This window comes from Pagrus major, chromosome 2 (assembly GCF_040436345.1).
Source record: "Pagrus major chromosome 2, Pma_NU_1.0".
Lineage (NCBI taxonomy): Eukaryota > Metazoa > Chordata > Actinopteri > Spariformes > Sparidae > Pagrus > Pagrus major.
The window spans coordinates 16082715-16110129 of record NC_133216.1 but is presented as its reverse complement, the minus strand read 5'-3'; the positions used below and the strand labels follow the sequence as shown (position 1 = coordinate 16110129).

General features: G+C 39.0%; 1 protein-coding gene across 1 annotated transcript; it reads left to right on the top strand.

Moving 5' to 3' along the window:
• Positions 1-342: 342 nt before the first annotated feature.
• Positions 343-20522, top strand: drd2a (dopamine receptor D2a). Its single transcript, XM_073488655.1, has 7 exons — positions 343-645; positions 8758-8867; positions 12714-12850; positions 15909-16117; positions 18184-18270; positions 18583-18973; positions 19695-20522. The coding sequence occupies exons 1-7, from the start codon at positions 367-369 to the stop codon at positions 19889-19891; spliced, it is 1410 nt and encodes a 469-aa protein (XP_073344756.1). The 5' UTR covers positions 343-366; the 3' UTR covers positions 19892-20522.
• The last annotated feature ends 6893 nt before the right edge of the window (positions 20523-27415 follow it).

Here is a 27415-nt window from a genome sequence, read left to right as displayed (position 1 = left end):
ATTCCTGCCAGTTTCTTAAATGAACCTCTTAAAGTCTTCATTTGGAGTTCATTAAAGATAGCAGGATTTTTATGGTTATAGTTTGATGAGAGATATCAGATGGGGATGTGGTGGATGCATTTTACTTCAGTTTATACACTTTTGGAACCCTTCACTATAATCTATTATAAAGATAAAGCCATTACTGGGCGCAGTGGGGTAGAAGAGATTAATAGACAAGTTGCTTCTGCGAAGCAATTTCTGCACGGATACACTTAAAAAACATTGCAGTGTTTTTGCTTCATAAACTGCAAACATTCACATTAATATAACTGTTTCCTCTCGTGTTTTTCAGGGCCTGTTCTTGGCCTTCGTCACTCACAGCTAATGGATGTCTTTACCCAGTATGCCTACAACGACAGTTTCTTTGATAATGGAACATGGAGCTTCAACGAAACAGATCAAGAGCACAAGCACCCTTACAACTACTATGCCATGCTGCTCACCCTGCTCATCTTCGTCATCGTCTTCGGCAACGTGCTGGTGTGCATGGCTGTGTCCAGAGAGAAGGCTCTGCAGACTACCACCAACTACCTGATCGTCAGCCTGGCTGTCGCTGACCTCCTGGTGGCCACACTGGTGATGCCCTGGGTCGTCTACTTAGAGGTAAGATAATGGAGATAGACACACACCCACGCACACTTTATACATACTGGAAAAGGAATAAATAACCTGACATGACATGTTCTCCCTATCTTTGTATGTACAGTACACCTCTTTTTCTCTGTGTGTTTATCTTGTGTCACTGGAAAAGCATTAGAAACCAAAAGGAAGTGATTTGCAGACTCAAACCAAAGAAAATCAATTTCAAACATAGAATTCAGTTTGACATTAAGAGGTCAAAAAATACGAAAGTATATTATGCATACGACAGACATTTATCTCGCATCTGGAGCAAGTAAAATACAGGTGAAAATGGTTTGAGCTGAGCATGCTGCCAGCAGTCATCAGCAGGTCAAGAGGCTCAAGGTGAAACAAGGGTGACGGATAAAATGTTTCACATCAGCATTGCAAATATCAGTCATGCCGTGGTTAAAGGCCTGTAATGTAGCAACACCATGTGACAACATTAAAATGTCAGACCTGTCTAGTCAGTCACAGGTCAGAAGTTTATGAATAATTCCTCCTAATTCTAAGATACATCATTTTAAATTCACCGCTGTGTGGGATAATGCAGACCTGTCTTTTTTTTAAAGCAGTTATGACACATCAATGTCCGCTAACCAGTGCAGCCTACAACACAACAGAGACTCGGGTCAGGCATAAAATCACCTCCAATCTGCTAAATCAATAGCAGACAGGATGCGGGCTATCTCTCAGAAAGACTGTTGCTCATTTCTTGTGTCTATCTCCTCGGTCCAGGGGTTATTTTTGACCATCAGGCTTTAGGTCACGCTGTTTGATGTAGAGAAAGGCAATCTAAGACTACAGGGACTCTAATCCTCCTGTGTCTCTCAGTGAGTCATGATGATTATCACGCTGATCAGATTACAGTATATAAATCCATAGGGTGTCTCCATGAATGTTTGTAAACACAGCACAGTGGTGAAAGTGTTATTCTCTAAAAAGTAATCTTATTTTTGTTGTTGTTACCAATAAACTAAAAAACCTCTCTGTGATCATAGAGTGCATCAGGGATGAAGTCATTTTGTAGGCTAACCTGGAAGATAGCATCGCCCTGGTTTCCTCGACAGTGAGCCAATGGGTTATTGAAGAAAATAAGCTCTTTTGAGGCTTAAATGCAATTGCAACTGCAAGTTTCAGTTAGAATAGTTTGCTGGTGAAGTTTGCCTCATGAGTAGACAAGTTTCTGCGTTGGCTGTGATGATGTTTAATGGACATTAAACTGTCACTACCTGATCTGAGTAGCACATGCTTAAGGGCTTCCACCATCTAGGTCAGCTAGGTATAGCAACACCACTTGGATAAACCTCATGCCGAACTACAGTAAAACCAGATTTTGTTGTTTGTTGTTTAATTATGATTATGATTTTGTACTGTCCTAATATTTGTATAAATTGTATTTTCCTTGCCTTGCTATGCTTTGGCAATATGTAAATAAAGCCCCATTGAACTGAATTGTACTGAATTGAATTAAATTTTAAAAAATATTATGCTATGACAGGCAAGCATGTACCTCTTTCTGAGACAATCAGTAGCGAAAATGATCGTAATCACAACTAAACTGAACAAATTTCCGATTTTGCTGTAGCTCCCTGTGTGTTTTTTTCAAGGGATGTTGTCCTACCTAACTGTCCAAGATGGCGGACGCCCTTGTGCTTGCACAACTCAGGTTGCGTCCAAAATCACCCACTCATTCACTGCTCCCTTCCTAGGGAGTCCTATATAGAAGAATATATAGTGAGCTCATCAGTCAAACAAAAAAACACTTTGAGACCCCACAAGGGTAATTTCATTTTTCTCTCCAGTGCAATGCATGATGGTATACAATGCTTGGTTAGTGACCATCTGTCATAAACTACTTTTCATGATGCATTGTGGAATACGTTGAGTCGAGGGAATAATAATCTCAATATACATTCGAATGACACTACAAAATGGTAGTAGTGAGTGATTTTTCACACACAGCCTGAGATCAGGTAGTGACGGTTCCCAACATCCTCTGTAGTCTCATTTAGCCACTTGTTAGCAACAGCCTTTTGTAAGACATGTAAAGCTTTAAAATTCATGATTGGAGTATTTACTGCCATATTTTATGTCTTAGAACAAATTTGAAAACCCACTGACTTTGAGACGAGAGAACCAGAAGTGCAAAAAATGCTAACTTTCCTTCAGGTTTAAGGACTCATCACTGCAGCACTCTGCTAGGAGTAGTTATCAGACAAAACTTTCTCCATGAAGTATGTAACCTACATACTGTGTTTGTTTTTTATTAAAACTATTGACTTCCTTTCTCTGTTGACGTGGGCAGCTGTGTCCACAGGCAGGGAGCCTACATCAAAGCTTCGAAAAAGCAGGAATTGAATATTAATCGGCCTCGAATCAAAGCTCCAAATTATAGTATAAAACTTTCTTAGTAAAATATTAATTTAGATATCGCAGCAGCAAAGTGAGTCTCTGGTGATTTCAAGTGTTTTAATTGCACAGGTGTGTGCTTTATTATTGTTAACGCATTTGGAGAGAGATGAGAGGTGGAACTCTGAACCTTCACCCACGCTTTGTTAAATATAAGGGACAGCATGTATTTAGTATAAAGTTTGATGGCCGTCTGTCCTGTAACTTTATACAGGTGGAGACATGCAGAACCAGCATCAGGTTACACGAACACTTATTCAGCAGTCAGCGGCTCTCTTGTTTCTGCTGGTATCCCCAGCTTTTTTCTGTTTATCTTTGGAGAAACCCACTTTTGTCACGCAGCCCTCTTTACAAAATGAGGACAGGAGCAAGCAGCAGAAATTGTTGAGGGCTACTTCAGTATCATGGATTAAAGGAATATTCCAGGGATTTAGGATTGAAGTACGATAACGTTTGGGGACTCACAGATTTTAAGGTTGTTTCCTCAGACGTTCGTCCCTGTCCACACATATATTTGTTGAAAAGAATGCATTTTGACCTTTTGTACAAATGTAAACAGCGCTTTAAGGCCTCTGAAAACAGACCTTTGGGAAAAGGGATTCAGAAGATATCAAAAAAAATTTTTAGTGTGTAGGATGTGGAAAAAATACATGACGAAAACAATGATGCAGACACCCACTTTGGCTTCCTAATTGGCTCTTATCAGTGAATTATTTTCAAAATGTGACCTTGGATTATTTAGGCTATTATGATATTGTGGAGTATTTGGGTTTGTACATTGACGAAATGGATGATATTGTCTATATTTTGAATGACACAAACACACATGGCAATATTTCAATTAAAAGTAGTATTATCCGAGAGGATTCTGTGAGTTATGTTTCAATGCCTCAACATTTTTGTCCTGTTTTCAGGAAAAACTGCCTTTGTACAAGCCCTGGAACCTGTAGCATTGTCTGAGAGCAGAAAAGGTGGACCCAGATGCAGGAGATTGCAGGCAGATCAATGGATGGAGTTTTATTTAAAATATATAGCAGGGACAGGCAAAAAAAAAAGATGACTTGAGAAAAACTGAAGTAAAGACTGGACTAATATAAAAACTAAACTAACGAGGGTATGAGATGCAGGCAGAGAAAGGCAGAAAAACACAGGCGAGGGGAAAGAGCGGAGGAAACGAGAGCATGGACGGAGCTGTTAAGCAGGGAAAACACTGGGAACAGGGCTGGGCTGACGAGGCTGATGCAAGACAGCTGTGTGAGGGAAAATCTGGCGGGGGTGGAGCACAGAAACACAGGTGAGCAGGAAAAAGGGCATGAAAACAGACGCAGACAGGAGGTGGAAAGTAAGATATACCACACAAGGAGAGAACCTACAGAATTAAACTTAAAATAAAAACCTGCACCATGACAAATATATAGAAACTACAAGTAAAAAAGGCAAGTCGGTAACGTACTGAGGTATTTTTTATTTTGAAGTTTCCAAAAATACCTGTGTGGACTAGGCCTGAGAGCGCTCCAATTAGACCCACAGATCCTTTTGACAAGTAAAGTGTCCTTCATGTACGAAGTGAAGTGCCCCAATTGAAAAAAAAAATATCATCAGACGTAATTAAACTTTGAGCAATCTAGTGTTGGTGAAACTGGGTACTTGTAAGTGGACATACATTACAGGGTTGTTGCTATTTTTCTTAATTTATTTATTTGACGGGTACATTTAGACACAAATTCAGTCACAAAATAATTTATGTGAGCCCCAGGAATTTAAATCTGGATCAGAAACCATCATGATTATTATTTCATTTAGGTTAGGAATTGATTACAGTTTCATAATGTTTTCCTGAAAACATCTTTGAGGGGATGGTGACACACACACACACACACACACACACACACACACACACACACACACACACACACACACACACACACACACACACACACATCGAATGTTTATGGTTTCCTGTCCCAACTGATTCTGTGCCAATAACATGACCCATTTATCCCTATATTATTCCTAAAAAAAGGAGTCCTGCTCCAATTACTATGCTGAGAACTAAGTACGGGGTGCTTGTCAAAGTCAAAATGTATTACCCAGCATGTGTTTTGAGTCGATGCTCATCAGATCTTGGCTTGTGGGATTAACTGAGACAGCAGCAGTTGGACTGGTATAATTGCTTGGAAATAAGTTGGAAGAAGTGGGAATGTTAATATTTCTGATGTCTGCAGGTGCTCTACAGAGAGGTAAACATACTTCATATCATTCTGAGGTAAACATCAGCCAGCTTATAATGATCTCTATAGATTTGCATATATATTGTGGAGGTGAAGGTGACCTTAAATATTTAGTCGGATCGTGTGCTTACAGCAGCTTTAGCTTTGAGGTTTTTATTTGTTTATTCATCTCATGTTCTTCAGAGCATGCTTCTTCCATCACAGACTCAATTATCTTCACTTAATGACACAAACACAACATTGTGTTTTTTTTGTCTGTCTCTTTTTATTAAACATAACAACCTGCAATCCCACTGCACCCACACTCCTTTCCGTCCTTTATCTTAGAAGACTTAATGATTTTCTAATTTCACGTCACAGGCGGTGGCCTGACTGAGTTTCTTGTGTTGATTATGTATCAGCATGAACTAACAGTGACAGCTTAGTCACAGAGTGTGGGCAGTGCATTCAACTTGCCCTTTATTATTAAATGCTGAATTAGCATTAATTACCACAATTTTCGCTTTCTGCCAAGTGTGACCGATTTAGAGAGCATACGGAGGGAACATTATGTATGGCTCGAAGTCCAGAGTTTGTTTTTAAGTCAAGGTGAATAAAATGCTACTGTTTTTCTTTCTGGGGAATTTCATGCCAAACTTGAATGATTCACCTTTGGGTGCTCTTCAGTATGGCCTTTTTTCTTAGAGGAGCAAAACATGTTGTTCAATGAACATGAAGAAACGCCATTAATATTTATTGTATTCCACATATTACAGTGATTACATGCAGTAGTTTTAAGTAATTCGTTAGGTAATCACATAGAGGATACAACATTTAACTCATACAAGGACAACATGTTCAAAGTCAAAACAAATGGTCAGCTTCAAAACTGAATTATTAAAAGCAATTACAGGAGTCATACATGTGTCTGCAACTATAGAATAGGAAATTGAAAAAAGATCAGTCAAAAGTGTCCAGTTCTGCCAAGATCATTTGTATTATCGGTAATGGGAGGTTTGTCAATTTTTGACATGTTATATGTGCAAATGTATGTTATGTGTTTTTTAGCACCTGTTTGAGTGCACTCTGTCTGTTGCTGTAACTTCCAGGATAGAGTCAGATAGTGAGGAAGGAAGATGGCGAATGAATGATTTCTAGTGTTTTTTTGCGCCACACTTGTGTTAATAACAAGTGTTAATTCACCCCAAAATGAGCTGTGAGATAGTCAGAAATTACACACATTAGGGGTGTGTGTGTGTCTGTGTGTTTAAATTCAACCACTTAACCACCACTGAACCACCAAAGACTCTGGTTCTCTCTCTTATACCCCTCTCCTCGTTATGCCCTTCAAGTTCCAATCAATAGTCAACATTACACTACATAAACACACAACAGTGGAGGTCACCTCCGCAGGTCACTGCATGCTGCAATCAGGTTAATAAACAGGAGTGAAGATGCATCCATTTTTAAATCCAAATGTTAAAAAGAAATCTCTGAGCTCCCCCTACTGTCGGTAAACTGCTTCAGATCAGAGCAGAGTTTTGTTTTTGTTTTGTTTTTTATTTTAAATCATTTTTATCATTAATGCCATAAAGACTGTCAGGTTTCAGATGAAATGCATAGTGTATTTCGGTGTTAAGACATCTCAAATTGAAAAAAAATCACTTTTTTTGCAGTTTATAAATCAACAGACTCAACATATGAAGTAATTCCAGTATAATTCCCATCCTTCCCCTGCTTTGCAACTTATCCCCCACCCCATCATCATCCTTTCAAGACAACCAATCTAGTGACTTCAATCACAAAAAAAAAAGAATAACAGACTTACAACGACTCCATGTACTGTAGATGGACACAAACAAAAATGTAATTATACCTTTAAATTACGAAAGGGTTAAACTCATCGTTGTCTTTATAAAACCAAGACAAGTTATGAATTCTGCTATTTATCCCACTTTCACAATTCACCGGCCCCCATTACTTCAATTCAACTCAATTTCACAACATTTACCTTTGCATATTAAACCAGAATGGTGATACATTCTAAGTCATTATTGCAATGCAAATGTGCACAGAGTGAATAAGTATAAATGAAGTTGGAGAAGTGGTCAGGATGCATGAAATAGGTCAAATAGCAACGACAAAATTGAGAAAATGCATATATCCCACATTCAGTATGTCATAATAATTATCCTCTTTTAGCATTGTATTTGTGTTGATTTCATGCCTTAGACAAGATGCAGTAGTTTAATATTCAGTGAATGTGTTTCCCCACACTCACATGGATAGACTTGTGCTGCAGCCATATGAACCTGTAATGCTGAGCTGCAGCATTAATGAAGATGTAAAAAAGTAAGATTTTTGTTGGTGGAGCTGGTGAGAGGAGCAACAGTAGATTGTCATATAAAGGACAATAAATTGAGTGGTGGTTGCAAAGGAGAGAAACAGGCAGAGTGATTGCAGTGGATAGTGTGGAGATGTTGAAAAGGTTAGAAAAATGCAACAACAACAAAAAGAACAGAGAGGCTGCAACAGGGAGAAGGGCAGTCATTATGCTGTCAGATCATTCTGCAATCACCACTAGTGTTGGAGACACCAGCGACAACAAAGAGCTCTTTAAGATGGTGCTAAATGTGAGGAAGACACAGGCTAGGGACAAAGATTAATCATCCACAGAGAGGTAGGAGTTTCTCCTCTGACACACGCATCTCTCTTACCCTTTACAGAGCCATGAGAGGAGGCAGGTAGGATGTAGTGTCAGGCAAGGTGGGCGGCTTTGGACCCGTCAGAGCATCACTGATGATGTTTCATCTCTGGGTTTGATCATGTGTAGCACAGAGGATTGAATACAAATAGGTTTTGATTATGTGTTTGATTGAACGCCACCTGGGGCTGCAGACCAGGATGCATGTTAAAGGATTATCATCTCACCCAGGGTGAGGGTGTCTATAGGTTTGCACTAATCTATCGTGTTTAATTCCTCCTGGTGTCAGTGAATAGATGTGAAGAGTCATGAAGTCACTGAACAATCAAATCAGCTAATCTGTCAATTTCCACCATGTCAGGGGTAACATTCTTTCAATCACATGAATGTAACAGAACATCTGGATGTTGTGTATACTGTGGAATATGTATGACAGCTGTTTACACCTGTAGTTATCTCTTCATATGATAACAACCCCTCGCCTTTTCAATCTGTTCTCTATCAGACTTCACTCACACCTCAGAGCACTATGCTGAACTGTTGAACAGTTGAGACTTTCCTTTCTCTGTATTCATTTTATCATAGTTTTGCTCTTTACTCCCTCTCTCTTTCCTTTGCCGGTGTGGAAAATAATCTGAAGGAAATATCCAAGGAGACTTGACTGTCAGGATTGCTTTGTTTTGCAGAAGCAAAACACATCATTTGCAGCGACTTTGTTCTGTTGACTGTTCCTGTAAGCTGCCATTTGTTGATGTTTTTCTCTTCTAGGTGGTGGGAGAGTGGCGCTTTAGCAAGATCCACTGTGACATCTTTGTCACTCTCGATGTGATGATGTGTACAGCCAGCATCCTCAATCTCTGTGCCATCAGCATTGATCGGTGAGTTCACCACTGCACAGATTGTTTAGTCCTGCCTGTCATGTATCCTGAATTGATTTTAGATGGACATCTTTCCTTCTGAATGACAGAGGAGACAGCTACTTTTTAATTGCATACATATGTCTTTATACAAACTAAATGGCCTTTCCAGACACGAATTTCACAACCTTCCACTTTTTTTTCATGTATATTCATTCAGGAATAGCCTGTTACTGCTCACCAGATGTTCCAGGGTTATTAATGTGACTTTCTCAATATGACACTCTGCAGCAATTTCAGGACTTAAGAGTATGTATAATCTAGTGAACAGGTGCGTAGGAAACATGAAATGTAATGACAAAATTGTGGACACCTGCACATTGTCAGCATAAACTTAAATAAAGTCGAAGTCGACCATTGTATAACACAAACAATACAGTGGAGCAGTATCTTTAGCGACAGACTTCAACAACCAATGTCATGAGTGGGCAAATCACAGGATCATGTCAATGAATATATACACATTAGTTGATCTAAATGCATACATAAATCAAAAATAAATGCGTAAAAGAATCAGGTACCACGTGTGTGTAAACGTGAGCTGAGAGAAAGATAAAGGAAAAGGCATCACAAGAAAAACATCTATCAACAAAAATGTAAAGATAGAGGAAAAGGGTTTTTTTTACAGTAGTACCCAATATATGCAATACGGGCATCAAAATGTCAAAGGTCATCCTTATGGATCCTTAAAGCAACATTATGTAGAATTTTGTACAAATCCCAGGTCTGTAACAATCTGTGAGACATAATGTAGGTGCTCACTACAAACAAAACTCATCATCATTACAATACTTTCATCACAATTACATCATCACAATATTATGTGTTGAAAACGTTTATGTTGAACAAACATAAGCTTACCATATTGATACACTGATCAGATGTGGAACTTTGATATTCATTGACCTGATAGATATAAGTCCAAAATTGACTCTCCTGTTAGTTCTGTTTTGTTCTTTCTCACAACTCTTGAGTAATATATCCGGCTCTTCAGCTGCTAAATGCTCCACTATGTTCACCAGCTGGTTGGAAACGTTGTCCGTCTGCTGTTTGGTGCTGTGCAGATCTTTAAAGCTTTTCACTCAATACAGCTGCCTGCTGCTTCTTAAAACGATGCTATGAAAGACAGTGGTGAGAGCAAATCAAACCAATAATATAAAAACAAACAATGAGCTGACGGGAACTGCAGAGCTAAGTGATCCTTCGCTGTGAGATTGTTATTGCAAGAGACCCCTTGCACAACCAAACATAATCATTTATTGTTATATAAAAATGTTGATTATAGCCTACACAAATAAAGAAAGCACTATTTAAAGTGACAGTTCACAACAATGCCTGTTTTGTCACAAGACATTCTGGATTCAATAATGCCATGTACAAAAATAACTCACTTATTTAGCCGTCACTTGCATGATGACTGTGATTAATGGCAGCGCCTCTATTAAAGTAGATCACGAAGCAAAGGCTGTTCATATGAAGGGCATGTAAAGCTCAACGTTTAATAAAGAACTGTAGGAAGTAATCATGTACTGCTGACAATCAGTTGAAAGTGTGAGAGCTTGGTTTGTTATAAATGAAGAATTCCAAGAACATTTTCCATGTTTTCATGTTACAGAAATCTGTCAAGTTTTATCTTACATGATTTTCTGCTTGGCTGCATTTTCATCTTAAATACATATGGAAAATAAATATTCATTGTATGGTTACACACGGGCACAATTTCAACTCCTACTGAAGTGATTGAATTAGAATGCAAATGTCCACCGTATGTGGAGAAAAATCTTATTAGTGTGAATAATCCCATGGTGGATGATTGTTTGTGTGTATTTGAAATGAATGTTACGAGCAGAGAGGAAGAGCAGCGATATTAACATTTAGATATTATTTATTTGACTTGTGCCCGCTTGCTGTGCACTTGTGAATATAAATCATGAAAAGGATGAGTGTGACACGATCACTTTCCCTTTTCCCAATATGTTGAGTACATTTCAGTGTCCACCCGTGTAACGCTGATTTATTGAAGTTCAGTGAAGAGTCACTGCAAAATTTCCACTTTCCTTTTATCAATTCTGCAGCTTCAGGCAGCATCCTAATTTATACATCAAAGGATTGTTTCTGTCTCTACTAACTTTGTTCTTACTCACAAGTGTGGAGCCAAAAGGAGGGGATCACAATATGGGCTCTATTTTGTGCGTATGCATGAGTCTCGACAGCTTACTTTGACCACAGGCCAGAAAAGAGAATAGTCAGTTAGCCTAATCTCTTGTTAAAACATGAATAATTTGAAACTTCCACTAATGGCCAATCAAATCAGCAACATCATCTCTGAAAGCAGACTAATAGGCCTAAAAATGATTTTAAAAATTGTGTTGCCAAAAGGCAGATTGTTTACAAGTGGTACTACAAGACATTCCCCTATCATGATGCTCTCAGTGAGTCATAATGATTTTCATTATACAGTTTATTGTTGTATAATGACAATTTAATTAATCCTGAATCTTAAATATTGAATGATGTGAACAAAAGTATTTTACAAGACTTTGTGTTTGTGCACTCAGTCATATGGTTACATACAATAAAATACTCCAAATACTGTGAGAAAAGCAAAAGTCTGTTTAAACTGTTTACATAACTACATAAGTTCAAAGCTCTACATAATAATCCTATTAATGTGACATAAACTATAATAATGCTAATCCTGATAACAACGGTTTTGGAGAATCATCTCCAATGAATTAAAGGAGACATATTATGCCATTTTTAGGTTCATAACTTTATTTTGGGTCACTACTAGAATAGGTTTACATGCTTTAATGCTCAAAAAACACATCAGTTTTCTCATACCGTCCAGTGCTGTAGCTTATTTTTACACTATTACTACCAACCAGCCATAAATCTTATGCAGCACAGATTCTTCCACATTCAAATTAAATTTTGATGCGCTTGAAGATGTTTCCTATGAAGTTTTCTTTTAAAGGACGCTATGTTTACATTCAATGTTACTCACCAAAACTCATCATTTGCATCCTTGAGGCTGAACAAATGTATTGAAAGCATTTCCTTCCTCATAAAGCATTCACAAAGCTTACAAACATTTTCCTTGTGTTATATCCTTGTTTATTAGCTTGCAGCGCTCTTCTTCACTGCCTTTGTTGGCACAAGGCTACATTTCTTTGTGAGTTACCACCACATTTCAAAATGGAGAACAATAATAGTATTATTTATGTGCTTTTCTGAGCCTCAGATGATTGTCAGACGTGCAGATGGACAAATAATGTACTGTGGTCCCAGTGAAACCAGTCATTTTCTGTCTTTTGGCCTTGTAAAAGTACTGTGCATTATTACTCCTGGGACAAGAAAACCTCTCCATACCCTCTCCATAACTGTCAAAATAGTCTAGTAAAAGCCTTATCCACTTGGCTTTATGTCTAAGTCTTTTAGACCAAATTACACAAAAATCAATGCATGACACACGGTAAAAAGCTGTGCATTTCCTGGCAATTACCAGAAACCCAGTAATAAGGTCAACCATTGCAGTGAGGTTAAATGATAAGGTCTTTACTTTGAGACACAGCCCTCTTTACAGTTCCTCCTCTTCATGTCCACAGCACATAGCTGTTTCCAAAGGGATTTTTTTGGCTTTAACCACTTGTAGGCTTCACATTCTTTGTCCTCCTTTGAGCTAAGATTTCCAGTGATCACCAACCACACATCTTTGTTGACCTTGTCATACCCCCCTTGTTTTGTTGAATGTCATGTTTTCATAGATTCAAACTAAAGTGTCTATTTTTTCTTCCCCCCTCACAGTTACACAGCAGTTGCGATGCCAATGCTTTACAATACTCGCTACAGTTCCAGGAGACGGGTCACAGTGATGATCTCTGTGGTGTGGGTACTGTCTTTCGCCATATCATGTCCCCTATTGTTTGGCCTAAACAACACAGGTAAGAAGGAGTATGATGAAACAAACATGTTTTCCCATGGTATGTGACTAAATTGGTAGCACTTATTGTGCTGCACTGTATTATTCATGGGTACATTACATAATACCAAGAAGACACACACAGTATACATTGTGAATAGGTAGCTGATGTATCTTTTAGATGCTTCCCCCCATGCACTAAAGCAGAATGCTAACATCAGTGCCCATTTATTAGTGTCTTTACAACAAGGCATACAATAACATGGGTAGTTACTAAGGAGCAAGTAAGGAATGAATCAGGAGCGACTTGATAGTTAATGAATTGTTAATGAGTAATTCCTTAATAATTAATTCAAGGACTAAATAATAGATAATGATGAGTTACTCGATGCCAGACTGGGAGATACTATAGTTATAAACCATTAAGTAATGACTGGTTCAAGAATATCTGTGATTTGACATACTGACCACTTTCCTCATAGAGTAGTGAGGTGTTCCTGATTAACTATGACAACCAACTTTTTAGTGGCATTAACCAGTAACGACTCATTAACAACTGATTACTTAATCATTAGTTACTCTTTTTGTGCCTTTCGATAAAGTGAAACATAATACTGAGTAGTGACCAAGTATACTCGATTAAATACTTATTACTTAGTCATACTAATTAATTAATCATCAATTACTCAACATCGTTACTCAAGTCTATTTGGTAACTACTTAGTATGATGTCTCACTTTACTTGAAAGTAAACATTAAGGGTAATTAATGATTCAGTAATTAGTATTTAATGAGTCTATTGGCTAACTCCTCAGTATGATGTCTCACTTTACTTAAAGGTACACAAAAACAGAAACTAATTATTTAATAATTAGTAATGAATGAGTGATCACTAGCTCCTGCCAATCAGTGGGTGGTTCATAGTAAATCAGGAACAACTCATGAAAAAAGTAACCTACAGTTGATTCAGATATTTATGAATTAATCATTACTTAATTATTCATTAATGTAGTATGTCCGCGTCTGGTGTTACTGCATTGTATTACAAAAGTGAATACAAGATATATACACGTCAGCTCTTGCAAGTAAACTATTACTTCATACTTACATGTAACTACTGTTAGTGAGCCTTAGCCCTTTTGGTTGCTTATTTCCCTGAACAGGGGCTTGAGAGAAGATTACAGCTAAGGCTGTTAACGATTAAGCGATTTTTAGACTTGTTGCTAACCAGCTCCTGTGGCTCACATCCTGTCACTTTGATGCCTCACTCATCCCTCTGACTGCCTTGATGTGATGTCGATTCTCCCAAGACTCAGGCGTTTAGATTTGTGAGCCCCGGAACACAAGTGAGCTGTGACTGCAGCTCACTTGTGTTCAGCCTGTGTAAGCTGCAGGGAACATGAAAGCAGATATCACCGGCACCAACCATCAAGATTAGTGTTTAAAGCTATAGCAGCTCATCTTTAAAATGTTCTGGCAATGCACTGAAAGTTTCTAAAACTGTGGAGGGACATCATGTGTATTAGGGGTGTCTGTTGATGATTTCAAACACAGAATATCACAACCTCAGATTTGCGCGTATTCACCCACGCACATGCACTCATGCATACAGTGTACCTTTGACATGCTCAAGGGCTCTTCAACACGTGGACAGGGGGTCGAGTACAGGGTTTTTTTTTAGTATTACAGCAATTTATTATGTGACTTTCATAAAGTTGGGGTTAGAAATAATGGTTTAAAGTTAATGCAACCAAAGCTGAGCTAATTGGATTGTTTTAAACTGAAATTCTTACACATTGCACCTTTAAAGTACATCTAAAACTCAAGTTATCGCTTGCAGGGACCTTATTTTGGGAAAAGTCTGTATTATTATTATTATTGGAGATATATTTTTCGTTTCTTGCTTGAATCGTGCCATTAATTACACATATAATGTTTGTCTATCTTTAAGATGAGTAAGATAAGTCAATAAAGTTGCAGAAAAATACCATATTGTTTTGAGTAAAACCGCTCAGTGTACAACATGGCTGTCACCTTGGCACAGAGAGACCTTTCAAAAAGTCTGGCCATATTGACAGCTGTAGTAATAAGAAAGTAGAGTTAGTAGGTTCTGAGCTAGCTGACTAGATCGGCTGTAAAACGTTTCGGTGAGTGTTAAACGAGGCAACATCAATAATATATTTTCACAGTCTAATACAGTTTTATGACAAACTGTGACTTGCTTGTCCCTCCCAATTAACAGTAATATTCTTTTCAGAAATAAGGTCCCACTGTGTCCACCAGAAGGGGAGGGACTTCACCATGTATCAAGAGCTCTGTCTCTTCATTTGTTTACAGGCCTGTTAAAAAGTTGCACAGCACACCTTTAAAGATTGTAACTGGCCTATTATGTGTTCCGACTTTTAAAAACTCCTTCCCAAGCTAAATAATATATTATACAACTGGTTTCACAGGCTGAGAAATGCTCCTTGTGACAAGTAAACCTCATTTCATGTAAAATTGTGTTGCCCTTTAATGGTCAGCCCTCTCTACCTCCTGAGGCACCGCCGCCTTGAAGTGTGAAGATAGCGAGTTGTTAACATGAACTACACAATTACTGTGACATCATCGGTTGTTATGCCTGCCTGTGTGGCAACAATTGTTGACTAATCTGAAGCTGCCTGAACTTTGTCCATTTTGAGTCCAGAAGAGACAGGATGGTCACCTCAGTGTGTGTGTGTGTGTGTGTGAGAAGGGAGTTAAGAGAGTTGGGAGCTGCTCAGGGCCAATTTGGCTGGCTTTAAAAATGTAAATCTAAAATTAACAAGCAACCAGTGCAGGGAGTTGAAAATTGGGATGATATGATCTCTACATTTGGCAGCAAAAAGGGGCTATGGCAGCATCTTGGAAATCAAAGAGCAGGCTTCATTGCTAGCTGCAAGTTCAAACCAAACTAAGTTTCCCATTTTATTTTAGAAACATTTTAAAGAGTCACATTGAAAAAAGACACAATACAGCCACACTCGCATAAAGAAAACAATTTTGGATAGAACATAACATGCAGTCTGAGACCGTTTTTCACCCTGTGCTTATCTCCACAGCAACTCGTGATGAGTCTCTCTGTGTGATCGCCAATCCAGCCTTTGTGGTGTACTCTTCCATCGTGTCCTTCTACGTTCCCTTCATCATCACTCTGCTGGTTTATGTGCAAATTTATGTGGTCCTGAGGAAGCGCAGGAAACGTGTTAACACAAAGCCAAAGCAGCGCGTCTGTCAGGCTGCCGACCCTGATGTGGCCACTTCGCTGAAGGTGAGCCGCTGTAGCAATATGGTCGCCGTTTACGACGAACACCTTTATGGCTTTAATATGAAAGTGAAATTGATTTACACCTTTATTATACCAGAGCTCACTCCTGTCTGCGCTTTTTGAACGTCTAAATCAACATTGAGGTCGACAGTATGTGATCTGACTAAAGCCATTAAAGTAACATAGACAGTGTTTGTGTAAAGTTTTACTCTTTGCAGGCTTCATTTCATTTAAAAATGCCTAACATAGTATCACATGCTTTTTTTTCATTGAATGGTCACGGGTCAAACATATGATTTCCTGCATTTCGCCATGATAACGAGTTAAATCCGTCATCATTACGGAATAACAAATGTGGTTTTCCCAAGATCATTAAAAAACAACTTTATAAGGTTCACAAAAAGTGGACCATCACATACACACTGCTCTATGGGCGGCTTTTGTGAGTTTCAAAGCAAAATATGAACTTTTTATGAGCTTGTTTGTTTTATTATTTAACTGTTAATGTGATACTGTAAGGGATAGGCGCAACAATGTAACTGTCCAGTAGGCTACAACCTCTCATTGGCCTAGGGATAAGAAACTACCCTCATTAGTGTGTGTTTGAATGTTATAATAATGTATGTACATAAATTAGGAAATGTTCAGCTTAAATCAGTTGCTACTCATGGCTCATGGCTCATTGCTGATGTAATAAACATTAATCTGTAAGTTAAAAGAGGGAACAACCTCATTTATCTCGTTATCTCGGGGATGTAAAAGCTTGTTTTCTCGAGATTTCAAGAAAAATAGTTTTTGTAACGCAACGATCAAAATGCTCTTGTTCATCTGACATCGCTTCACATAATGCAACGGTTCCTGCAGTGTTTTGGGTCTTATATAGCTTCAGCTAATACATGTCATTATCTTGGGAAAACAACAGCTGTTCTCTTGTGATAATGACATAATTAAATTGTGATCTCGGGAACACAACGTTCGTTATCTGGAAATCTTGCCAAACTTTTTTTGTTACCTTGGGAAAACAACGGTTGTTATCTCGTGATGATGACAGAAATAATTCATGATCTCAAGAAAACAAATAAAATTTAACTCGTTATCGCTGGAAAACAAAGGAAATAATGATTGACCCATGGCTGCTTAGGGCTTCCGTACTTTTTGAGCATTTTTAGAATGATATCTTTTTCAACCAGTTTGAAAAGATAACATAAAAAAATCTCTTGCCCTTTGAGTTAATTTGTGTCTTTATAAAACTGCTATCAAATATTTTTTCAAAACAATTATGTTACATGGTTTTATGCTCAGGCATTGTATAACATAAGAACATATGGTGAAGGGAAAAGCACAGACAAGAAGAGAATGGATTTTCTTTAAAAAAAAACACTCAAGGCGATAGATTAAAGGGCACGGCTCAGGTACATCTGAAGCATTTAAAATGTTATTCTTCTCCTCTATATGTAACTGGTTCCATTCAGTTTAATTTCAGTGTTACATTTACATTTATTTCGGTGTCGAAAGCCGTCACACATCCATAAATATGATGGCCCTCACATGACCTTTTGCTTTTCTGGTTATTGATTTTACTGACATACCGAAGCTCGATGGGCTCTGCACAGGAAGCCAAGTAATGCTTTTGATCCAGTGCACTGCATTACTCATGTTCACGCATGGCTCAGCGTGTGTGTGAGTGTGTGTGAGTGTGTAGACTATACATTACCATATAATTTAATGATCCGTAAAGTCATTATATGGCAGCATATTGACAGATTACGTACATAATCTTTATGGAGTAAAAGAACAAAATTTACATAAAGTTCCACTTATGCTGTTAATTGTTGGATGAGTTTTTATCATCTTGGTGAAATAATCTCAGCTGACAGATTCTTACGCTGTCCGGTTAATGGACTTGCAGCTGCAGATCACATTCTTGGTAAACAGCCTTTCTGTGCCAGAGCTCGATGCAGCCTCATTTGACCCGGTAGGCAGTGGGACCTGTGCTTAGACAGCCCTTTTGTCAGTTGTGCTTTGACATTGTACCTTCTCCTTTCCTGACACAGCTGTTTTCATTTCAGGATAAGTGCACTCATCCAGAGGATGTGAGGTTGTGCACCATGATTGTTAAATCTAATGGGAGTTTTCCTGTCAACAAGAAGAAAGTGGTGTGTGCTCTTTATTTTTGTTCTCATGCTTCCAGCTTTTTTTTTTCCTCAAAAAGCTTAATTGTTGGAAACACATTTGTTTTGCACATAAAAGATTTAGCAACGTGTCACCTTGACGTTTTCCTTCATTTCAAGAAGAGAAAACAGCTTAAAAGGCACCTGTCTTCTCCTGTGAGCGAAGAAAACCTAAATTTAAAACTCAAAGTGGGATCATTTGTACTCTTTTTAATTAGTACTATTTTAAATGTCACCCATTGTGCAATAACCTAAATGAAAATGAATCTGAATCTATGCTTCTGTGACCTTGCTCAGATATTCATCAAAGATGGAGTCAACGAAGGAGAAGATCTTGAGCTGGATGAGCTGAACAACAGTGGCAGCAGCCAGAAACAGAAGCAGCAGCAGCCGCAGTGTGCTCTTGGAGACACTCCGGCCACCAGCCACCAGCTATTGATGCCCAACAAGGCTAACGCTAGCCCCACCTCCAGTCCTCCCACACCCCCTGAAGAGGGCCAGAAAGCAGAAAAGAACGGAGACCCTGCTAAGGGGGCCCTGGGGGATTCGGCTCCCGTTGTGGCCAAAGCCTTCCAGACGCAGGCCTTACCTAATGGCAAGACTCAGACCTCTGTGAAGACCATGAGCAAGAGGAAGATATCCCAGCAGAAGGAGAAGAAGGCCACACAGATGTTAGCCATTGTCCTGGGTAAGTTGGTTCACTTGTTACTGAAGTTTTTTATTTAATTTTCCGTTTGGTGTAAATAATATAGAATCAGTCAATCAATCAATCAATTAAAATGCTGTGCTATGTGAGTATACACACTGAAGTGGAAGTGACAAAACGTTTCTGGAGCTTCACAGCAAAACAGCATTATGGCATTTTCTTAAACAACTGAAGCAGATGGGGACAAAACAAAAACAGTAAAAAATGGCTACCCACGGCAATTGTACAGCAAAATCCAAGCACTGAGATCCCAAATTGATTTGAAAAGGCATTATTTGTACCCTCTTTTAAGCTGAAATCTGGAGCTGCTGAGCTAAAAGCGTTAGCGCACACCCCTTCTGAAGTGGATGCATGAGACGAGCTGTTGTTCCTGGTTGTTTTGTCATCTAAATATTTGTTTCTGTTCTAATTTACCACAAGCTAATCCTGTAATGTGCATTTTAGAAAACTACTTTTCTTTTGGACAAGCTCCCAGCCATCTGCCTGTGCATGCATTGTTATTTCCATCTCAGATATTTTGGTTAGACCTAAAACAGAGTTTGCAAACAAGACAGGCAGTGATGCAACGGAAGGAAATACCCCTGACACCTCTATTAGTCCAACTTCTCCTTACAATATGTCACCCTTATTTTGGTGTACTTAGTATTTTTCTTCAACTGTCTCTCTCTAATAATTCATTCAGTTTTTTCTTGTACATCCTCAGGTGTCTTCATCATATGCTGGCTGCCATTTTTCATTACGCATATCTTGAACACCCACTGCACAAAATGCAAGGTCCCCGCCGAGGTGTACAACGCTTTCACTTGGCTGGGCTACGTGAATAGCGCCGTAAATCCCATCATATACACCACCTTTAATGTCGAGTTCAGAAAGGCGTTCATTAAGATCTTGCACTGCTGAACTGCGACATGACTCGTCTGATCAGACTGAGGAAGGAGTGATGGATGAAAGCATCTCTTCTGGCAAATACCTCATCCTGTTAAGGGAAACGCACCACAGGGGGAAACTGCGATCTGCTTTTTAACGTTACGGAGCTGAGTGACTGATAAACTTGTCTTTTCAAAAGGCATGTTGGCTCTATATGTGCATTGTTTGTGGAGTCCCTGTTCTCCAAATCACTGAATGTAAAACAAGAAATGTCTGTAACAATGAGCTGTTTCATGGAGAAAAAGAAAAACTGTAACATTGTTCTCTAAAAATCATTGTGCTTGTCACGTAAGGAGCCATCTGTGTATACCACACACATACAACTGCTATTTATTGTGTGTGTACTTTATGTTTTGATAATGGAAATATTCTACAAATCCTATAGATATCAAGTCAGTGTTCATTGCAGTGTTAAATTGATACGTCAGCTCTTAATCTTAAATCTAATCTCTCTCTCGTTTTAAAATTACTGATTGGAATGTGTGTTAAAGATGGGGCGATTTACTTGCTGTATAATGTGGCTATGCCAATATCCACATATTTGCAATTTTATAAATTGAAAAATCATATATTATTGTTAATGTTATTATTATTGTTATTATTTGCTGTATATAGTTTTCTTAACACATTAACTGTGATTATATGCCTGCAATGAAAATGTGATGCATGCTACACTGCTCCTCTACTTGACTTCTCATGACGTGTATGTTTAACAAAAAATTACAAAAGACGTCCAATAAATGAAGTTATGAGACACTCTGTAAAGTGCCACATGAATATCAGTCTTCATCCGTAAATGACTTCATTCAGGCGTTCTGACCTTATTGAGCAGCCTCTCTCTTATTCCCACGACTGGCCTGCAGTTTGAGTAATGTTGTTTACTGGAAGTAACTCTGAGCACTGCTGCGGCGGAGTTGCTCCGTGGCAAACTAATGACCTGTATGTGGACTTTGCAGCTTCCAGGTATAATCATGCGGATGTGTGCAGCCCCTGGAGCATCTCCCCGGAGGCCTTTGCTGAGTTCGAACGAGGCAAACTTGGCAAACCTGAAATGATAGTTACAGCAATACATCTGTATGTGTTTTCATTGGGCAACAAATCCTGCATTATTTTCAGTTCAACAATAAAGACATTATAAACAAAGATATTTTAATGTTTTGATGAATTTTAGCCACAGAGAACTGCAGCTTAAAACTGCTGTAAGTTTTATATTACAACAGTAGCCACTCTGTCACATGTCTCTCTTCACTCGTTCTCATGCAGTAAAAGAGAAAAGAAATTGTTCTGGTATCCCTGCCCACAGAGAACTCATAGAGAGCGGGATCCTGTCTGGTGTTTTTCCGCTAAGCATTCATTTGGTGATGTAGAGAGGAGGGAGAGGATTACCAACTGCAAACTGGACAGGAAGTTAGCTAAAATGACGACAGTGCTCACAGCAGCTTTAAGTGAAATCGCAAAATCTGTAATTGTCAGGCCCTTTATTCAGATTTAGACAAGAAAATAAAATCTACAAATCAGTGGATTTTTTAAAAATGGATATTTGTGGGAAACAGTTTGCAAAAAACATGAACACCTTTCTTGTCCAGGTGCCAAAAAATGTCAGATTTCTCCCAACACTTGTGATCCCTTCAAAAAACTTTATCACATACAGAAAAAGTGCAGTGTTTTGAGCCCAAATTTGCTCTTTATTCTTAATGTGTTTACAGTATTTTTACTATTTTGATCCATTCTGTTCACATGACATCTATTGCATGTCTATCCATCCTGGGAGAGAAATCCCTCTCAAGAGATGATGTCTCTTGGACAAACAGTCATGGTGTAATGCCTTTGTTGTGGCTGTGGATTGTAGTATTCCATGAGGTCAAGCGTAACATCAGTCTTTTGATGACCAAAGTCAAACCAAAGACTGTCCAGGGTTGCATCATTTTCTGGGAAAAACCAATCGGTATTACAACAGGCCAACATGAAAGGCAAGAGGCAGCAGCAGCAACACCAACAAAGCCAACAACATGAGTCCAGCATTCCTGTAGTGCTGTCAGCATCAGCATTCAGAGTCAAACTCCATTGATAAAGGTAACAGAATGGAAAATTGTTGCTTTTCAAGGCATTTCATCTCCTGTGGACGGTGCTGCTGCTGCTGCTGCTGCTGGCAGAGGACTTCGGGAATGCAGAGTTCACCTGTTTTCAATGTGAGGTTGTGCTTGAACAAAAAGAAACTAAACTGTTTGACATTGATTAAGGGATGTCAGAAGACAGTTTTCAGTTTCTCTAATGTAACAGTATTGCCCCTTTCATGCACAGCTACCCCGAAGTGGTTCTGACATTACCTGTAGGAGCTGGATGTGACAATGATCATCAATGGGCCCAGACATTAAAGCAACATTCTGTAACTTTAAAAAAAATAATGATAATAACAGCTGGTGTCTCTGTCTCAGCCACTCCGCTCCCCTATCACTTGTTTCTGCACTATGTAACTTCAGTGAGAGGGCAGGATCACAGCGTTACATACATGTGTATTTCAACATACAATTTTTCAACACATAACATTGCCCCGTTTCCCCCGTTTCCAGTCTTCATGCTAAGCTAGCTCCCGGCGGTGATACCAGTCTTATATAAAATGGACACATGAGAGTAATATATCTTCATATCTAACTCTAGGTAAGTTAGTGATTTTTCAAAAATGTCAAACCACTCCTTTAACTTAACCCACTGACTTTGTAGGTGTAATTATTTATTTATAAACCCAAGAACGCAGTTAAAACATAACCTATAGGGGATAAAAACTGTTGGAAATTCCTGATTGCAGCTCCAAACCTTCTAATCTCTTTAAATTTCCTCTTGTCCTCTTTGTCGAACAACAGCATTAGAGAGGGTGTCGTCAGTTTCACCGAGTCACTTCAGGCAGGGGCTGACTGATGTGAGGCGCTCGGTGACACGGCTTAATGGACTTCCACCATCTCCGCGGACATTCGGATTCTATTTTCCCCCCAGCAGACGCTATCAGAGCGAAGTTGTTATGGAGGAGCCGGGAAACAGGGACAGAGAGCAACATTCATTTCAAATCAGACAACCAATGAAATCTGATTTTGTGCCTCAAATTTCACTTTAAGTTGCTCCCACTGGGACACCAGGAGGTAAAAAACATACTTACATATTGAAATATTTATGTGTGAAAAGCCTGTCATAATGCTCCTTTCAGTCACATGTAATCTTCTTAAACCCTGGCTTATGTGCAGAGGTTCATATATAATCAATGTGTATTCTCTCTGCTAAATATGGATCTCCTTTTGTCCTGTGTGACACATGTACAGTATATACTTCCATAATAAAACCCCTAGAGGAATATCCGACACCAAGGTACTGGATGCTCTGTGTTAACACTCCTTTCTCTGTAATAGCTTGTGAATCATTTTAATTAGCAGCTGTACTGGTAAGCAATTTGTGGCTTCTGTTATGCCTATATATAAATCAATTCTAGCACTCAGTGTTTCTTTTTTTGATGCTTCTTTAGCTTTTTTGTTTTCATTTGTGGAGTCTTTATTGGGTATTTTAATTATCAACACATAGCCGTCATTGGCATGTATCCGAATTTAGTGTCAGTGAAATCACAAGAGATTCAACAGCAGAATCTGAATTCATGAATAATTAATAGCTTGTTAATGTAAACACAGGGCCACACATACATAAGCATGTTTAGCGTGTATTCCCCACAATGGTAATGCAATCTTTTTGTACTTTTTTGTCGATTTTTAAACAGCTGTGGTTTTGATCGTTCTTTTATTGTTGTTGCCGCGGGGCAGCTCGGTGTTTCTGATTACATTTCTGATTACATCAGGGGAATTCTGTGAATGCTGGCCAGCCTGCCCCCAGTGTCACTCCTCCTGGGGCTCCAATTCAAGCACCACGGATGTACTGAGGATCCGTTCGACTTTGATGTCACCCACAACACATTCACACGCACACACTGTATCTAGTAGCCGTCAATCTCTGGCCTGTCTCTTAACACTGCGTCCGAAAATGACACATTGCCAAGCAGTTATTATAAATCGTCTGTGATTTATAATATTACGCTGCTGCGAGGAATACACGTAAAAGAGGTAACCTTGGTAGTCTGTTGTGCATGACAGGAGATGCTGCAGCATGAGGTCTCTGAGGAGCGGCTTCCTCATGTCTGTCTTCCCCCTTCTACTCCAGTGGGTGTTTTCCCTTGTCACCTCGGTGCAGTATACAGCGATGCAGAGCACAGTGACAGGCATGTCCCAAAATAGTCCCAGGGGTTGAAGGGGGAGAGTGCAAACAGAGGTGGGGTTGCGTGCATGGCATTTTCAAGCAAGAAGGTAATTAACTGAATCATGATGGCCTTCCTGAATTATTAAAATCCTCTTATACCAAGGAACCCTTAAGAGTGATTACTACTGGACCTTCAACCAGCAGCATTTATTCTCTGCCCAGGGCCTTGGATGCGCTGTGCTTAATGAGACAAAGTGGTACAATATGGTGATGCCGTTTGGAGAAATTAGTAGTTATCCTCCAAAGTCATAGAGTTGTAATCACTGTTGCTCTGCCTGCTCAGGGGAGACTAAATGTTTTGTGATATCGTGTCGCCATTTACAAGCATGTTTGCCTACAGTGCTTCAATTGTTTTCTATTTTTTTATTGCTATTTTTTATGTATGGCTTGTAAAAACACCTCTCACTCTGTGGTACTCTAGTAGCTGTAGCTTGTTTTTAGGCACTTGCTTTAGCTTTATGCTTCAGTGGTTTTGGTTCCTTTAGATCTGTCTGATTCCTATAGAGTTTGCTTTAGGGACTGAAATGACAAAAATATTTCTGAATATTTCATTTGAAGTTCGGTTGGCGGTTGGGCCTCTGATGTTTTTCTGAGCCCAACTTTTCTGTCACGCTGAGATGTTATTTTGGTCCAACATGTCTTTCGTTAAGCTCCCTATATATGCACAACGAAAGAAAACGTTTTTTGTTTTTTGTGAGTATCATTTAAGGAAAATCGCCATGCATTTTTCCTGTTGTCAGAATCAGCATTATTGTCCAAGTATGTGTACACATAGAAGGAATATTTTGACATTACAGCTAATACCAAGGACAACAAAACCATGAATGTAAAGACTGGACAGGATTATAATGTGCACAAGTATGTGACAAAATAGGTGTCTATATAATAGTACCAATGACCAATAACATAAATAAAATGATTATATACAAGTCAAGAATCTTTAATTCTGAAATGTCTAATCTAATAAACAAGAAAACCCTAATTTAAGTCTTGTTTTATTTTGTTTTTCTGATTTGTAGATTAATTAGTTTCTTCACTGCAGTGTGCAATAAGTCATAAAAGCTGAGGAGGCATAGCCTTCATGGGAATGTATTGAGCTAAAGGATCAATGTCAGATTTTAATTATTTCTAACCTTCACTGTTGGGTTTACCTGTGATGACACAAGGCCTGTTGCCTTAAGCATGCAAGAACTGTGTGCTTTTGCAACCCAATAGCCAATAAGTTCAAGCTTTACGTTTCTTTATGTTGCAACCTTATATGTTTAGGTTGAATTTTCTATTTTTCTCTTGTGTGCTAATGCTCTAGTTAGGTTTAGGCACAAAAACCACTTGGCTAGAGTTAGGAAAACATCATGGTTTGGCTTTAAATGCCTCTTTTGGTCACCACAAACACGGCTAGAAAACAATGGTTCTCCTTAAAAACACCCGTTTCTGAAGCCCTGACTACCGCTACTATGTCTGCTATGAGTACCACTACAGGAGGTCAGAAGTGATCACATTTGGAGCATCTATTACCTGCAATTGGCCTAATGCTAATTATCTCCTTATTAGCATTGTTCGAGATGAATTATGTAATTGCACTGTCTTGCTATTAGTGAAGCCCTCGCGTCTTCTGCCCACACTAATCATCATTATGGAATTTGAAGAGCACAGCAGCCTCTGCACTCTTATCAGCTCCAATGAGACACTCACACCCCTCTGAACAGCTAATCATGACCTTTTAGATTACGTGTTTGTCTCAGTGGCTGTCCAACAGCTCGAGCACCACTCCAGGATATCAGCAAGTATTAAATGATTGCATTCATTTGGGTGTTGAATGAAATGCCTGTTGAAAAGTATGAATATACTCCCCCTTGTCACAGCTCTTGATTATGGCAGTTATTGCTCCAAATGAAGCTTTAACCTGATGGGTCTCACACGTTTTTCTTTCACGCCTACTCAAGTGATAACAGAGTTTATAAGGGATGACAAAGATAAAACACCTAACAGGGAGAGGGAGCTTGGGACACACTCTTGTTGCACTGTTTTTATGAACAGTGTCAGATAATCATGAGTAATAACTTCTACATACTTCAGTGAATGTTTTCTAGCAACAATGGCAGAGATGAGATATGAATACGTATGAGAGATAAGTAAACGGAGAGGAAAAGGCACAAATCAATTTAAATTATCTGTAGCCACACGTGTTACAAAGTTTAAATACTTAATTGAATCTTAATTAAAAACAAGTTCTTGATAGATTGATGTCTGATAGATGTAAGGTGTACTTTCCAAATGATTCACATAATGTCGCAGTGTGTAATGTAATTATGATTTACCTGTTCATCTGCATTCACATTGCATCACTAAAACAGGTGCCGCAGTGCTGCTCATGATGCCATTAGGGAGGAAGCTTCCACAGTGGCACTAGCAAATCAATTGCATGGTGAAGGCGAGTTAAAAGCGTCAAATAAGAACACGGCAAAGCTTCAAAATATAAAAGTCTTTTTATCATAAAGTGTGCCTGAGGGGGCAGAAACGTAAGACAAGGGAAATATTGCAATTTATATGATTGGATCGATTGGACATGCTCCGTGTCTTGTTTCTCCTCTGATTCTGCAAACTCGCCTTGATGTGCATGACAGCACGATGTTGAAAGCAAATGAATGAAGTAAAGTTCAGTGAGCAGAGCTTTTCAACTCCAGTTCCCTACGCTTTCCAACCAACTGATTCCACCTGGCTCTCCGCTGCCTTTATTGGAAATCTGTGAAGATAGGTTGGAGTAATTTCTAATCATTTATCCCCCGAGGCAGAGCATCAATCTAAATCTTAGCAGCAGTCTCTCAAATCAGAAGCCAGGGGTTGGTACAGGAGCAGTGGCATGTGTTGTTAATTGTGCTGGGAGTGAATGTGAGAGATTGGAGAGCTCTCTTGGTGCAGATAGTCATAATAATCACAATCTTGGTGAGATGAGTCCTTCCTTCTTCCCCCTCTCTGTCTCCACTTTAGCCCTGTTTCATGTCCTCCACTCTCTGCATTTGCACCCCCCCCAGTCCTTTCCTCTCTTCACTTCCCCTCTGCAATCAGACACAGGAGAGGGATTGGAGTGCTGCACCTGACCCACAGAAATAGAATTAATTTTTTATATTTGTTCGTTTTATTTCATTTGTTAGTTTGTTAATTAGGTTGTAGGTTTCAGAAAAATGTTCCCAGCAGGACTGCAGCTAC

Coding starts and splice junctions, on each gene's coding strand:
- drd2a (XM_073488655.1), top strand. CDS start 367: ATGGATGTCTTTACCCAGTATGCCTACAACGACAGTTTCTTTGATAAT. Junction 16,118..18,183: donor ATGTGGCCACTTCGCTGAAG/GTGAGCCGCTGT, acceptor TTTTCATTTCAG/GATAAGTGCACTCATCCAGA. Junction 18,974..19,694: donor GATGTTAGCCATTGTCCTGG/GTAAGTTGGTTC, acceptor GTACATCCTCAG/GTGTCTTCATCATATGCTGG.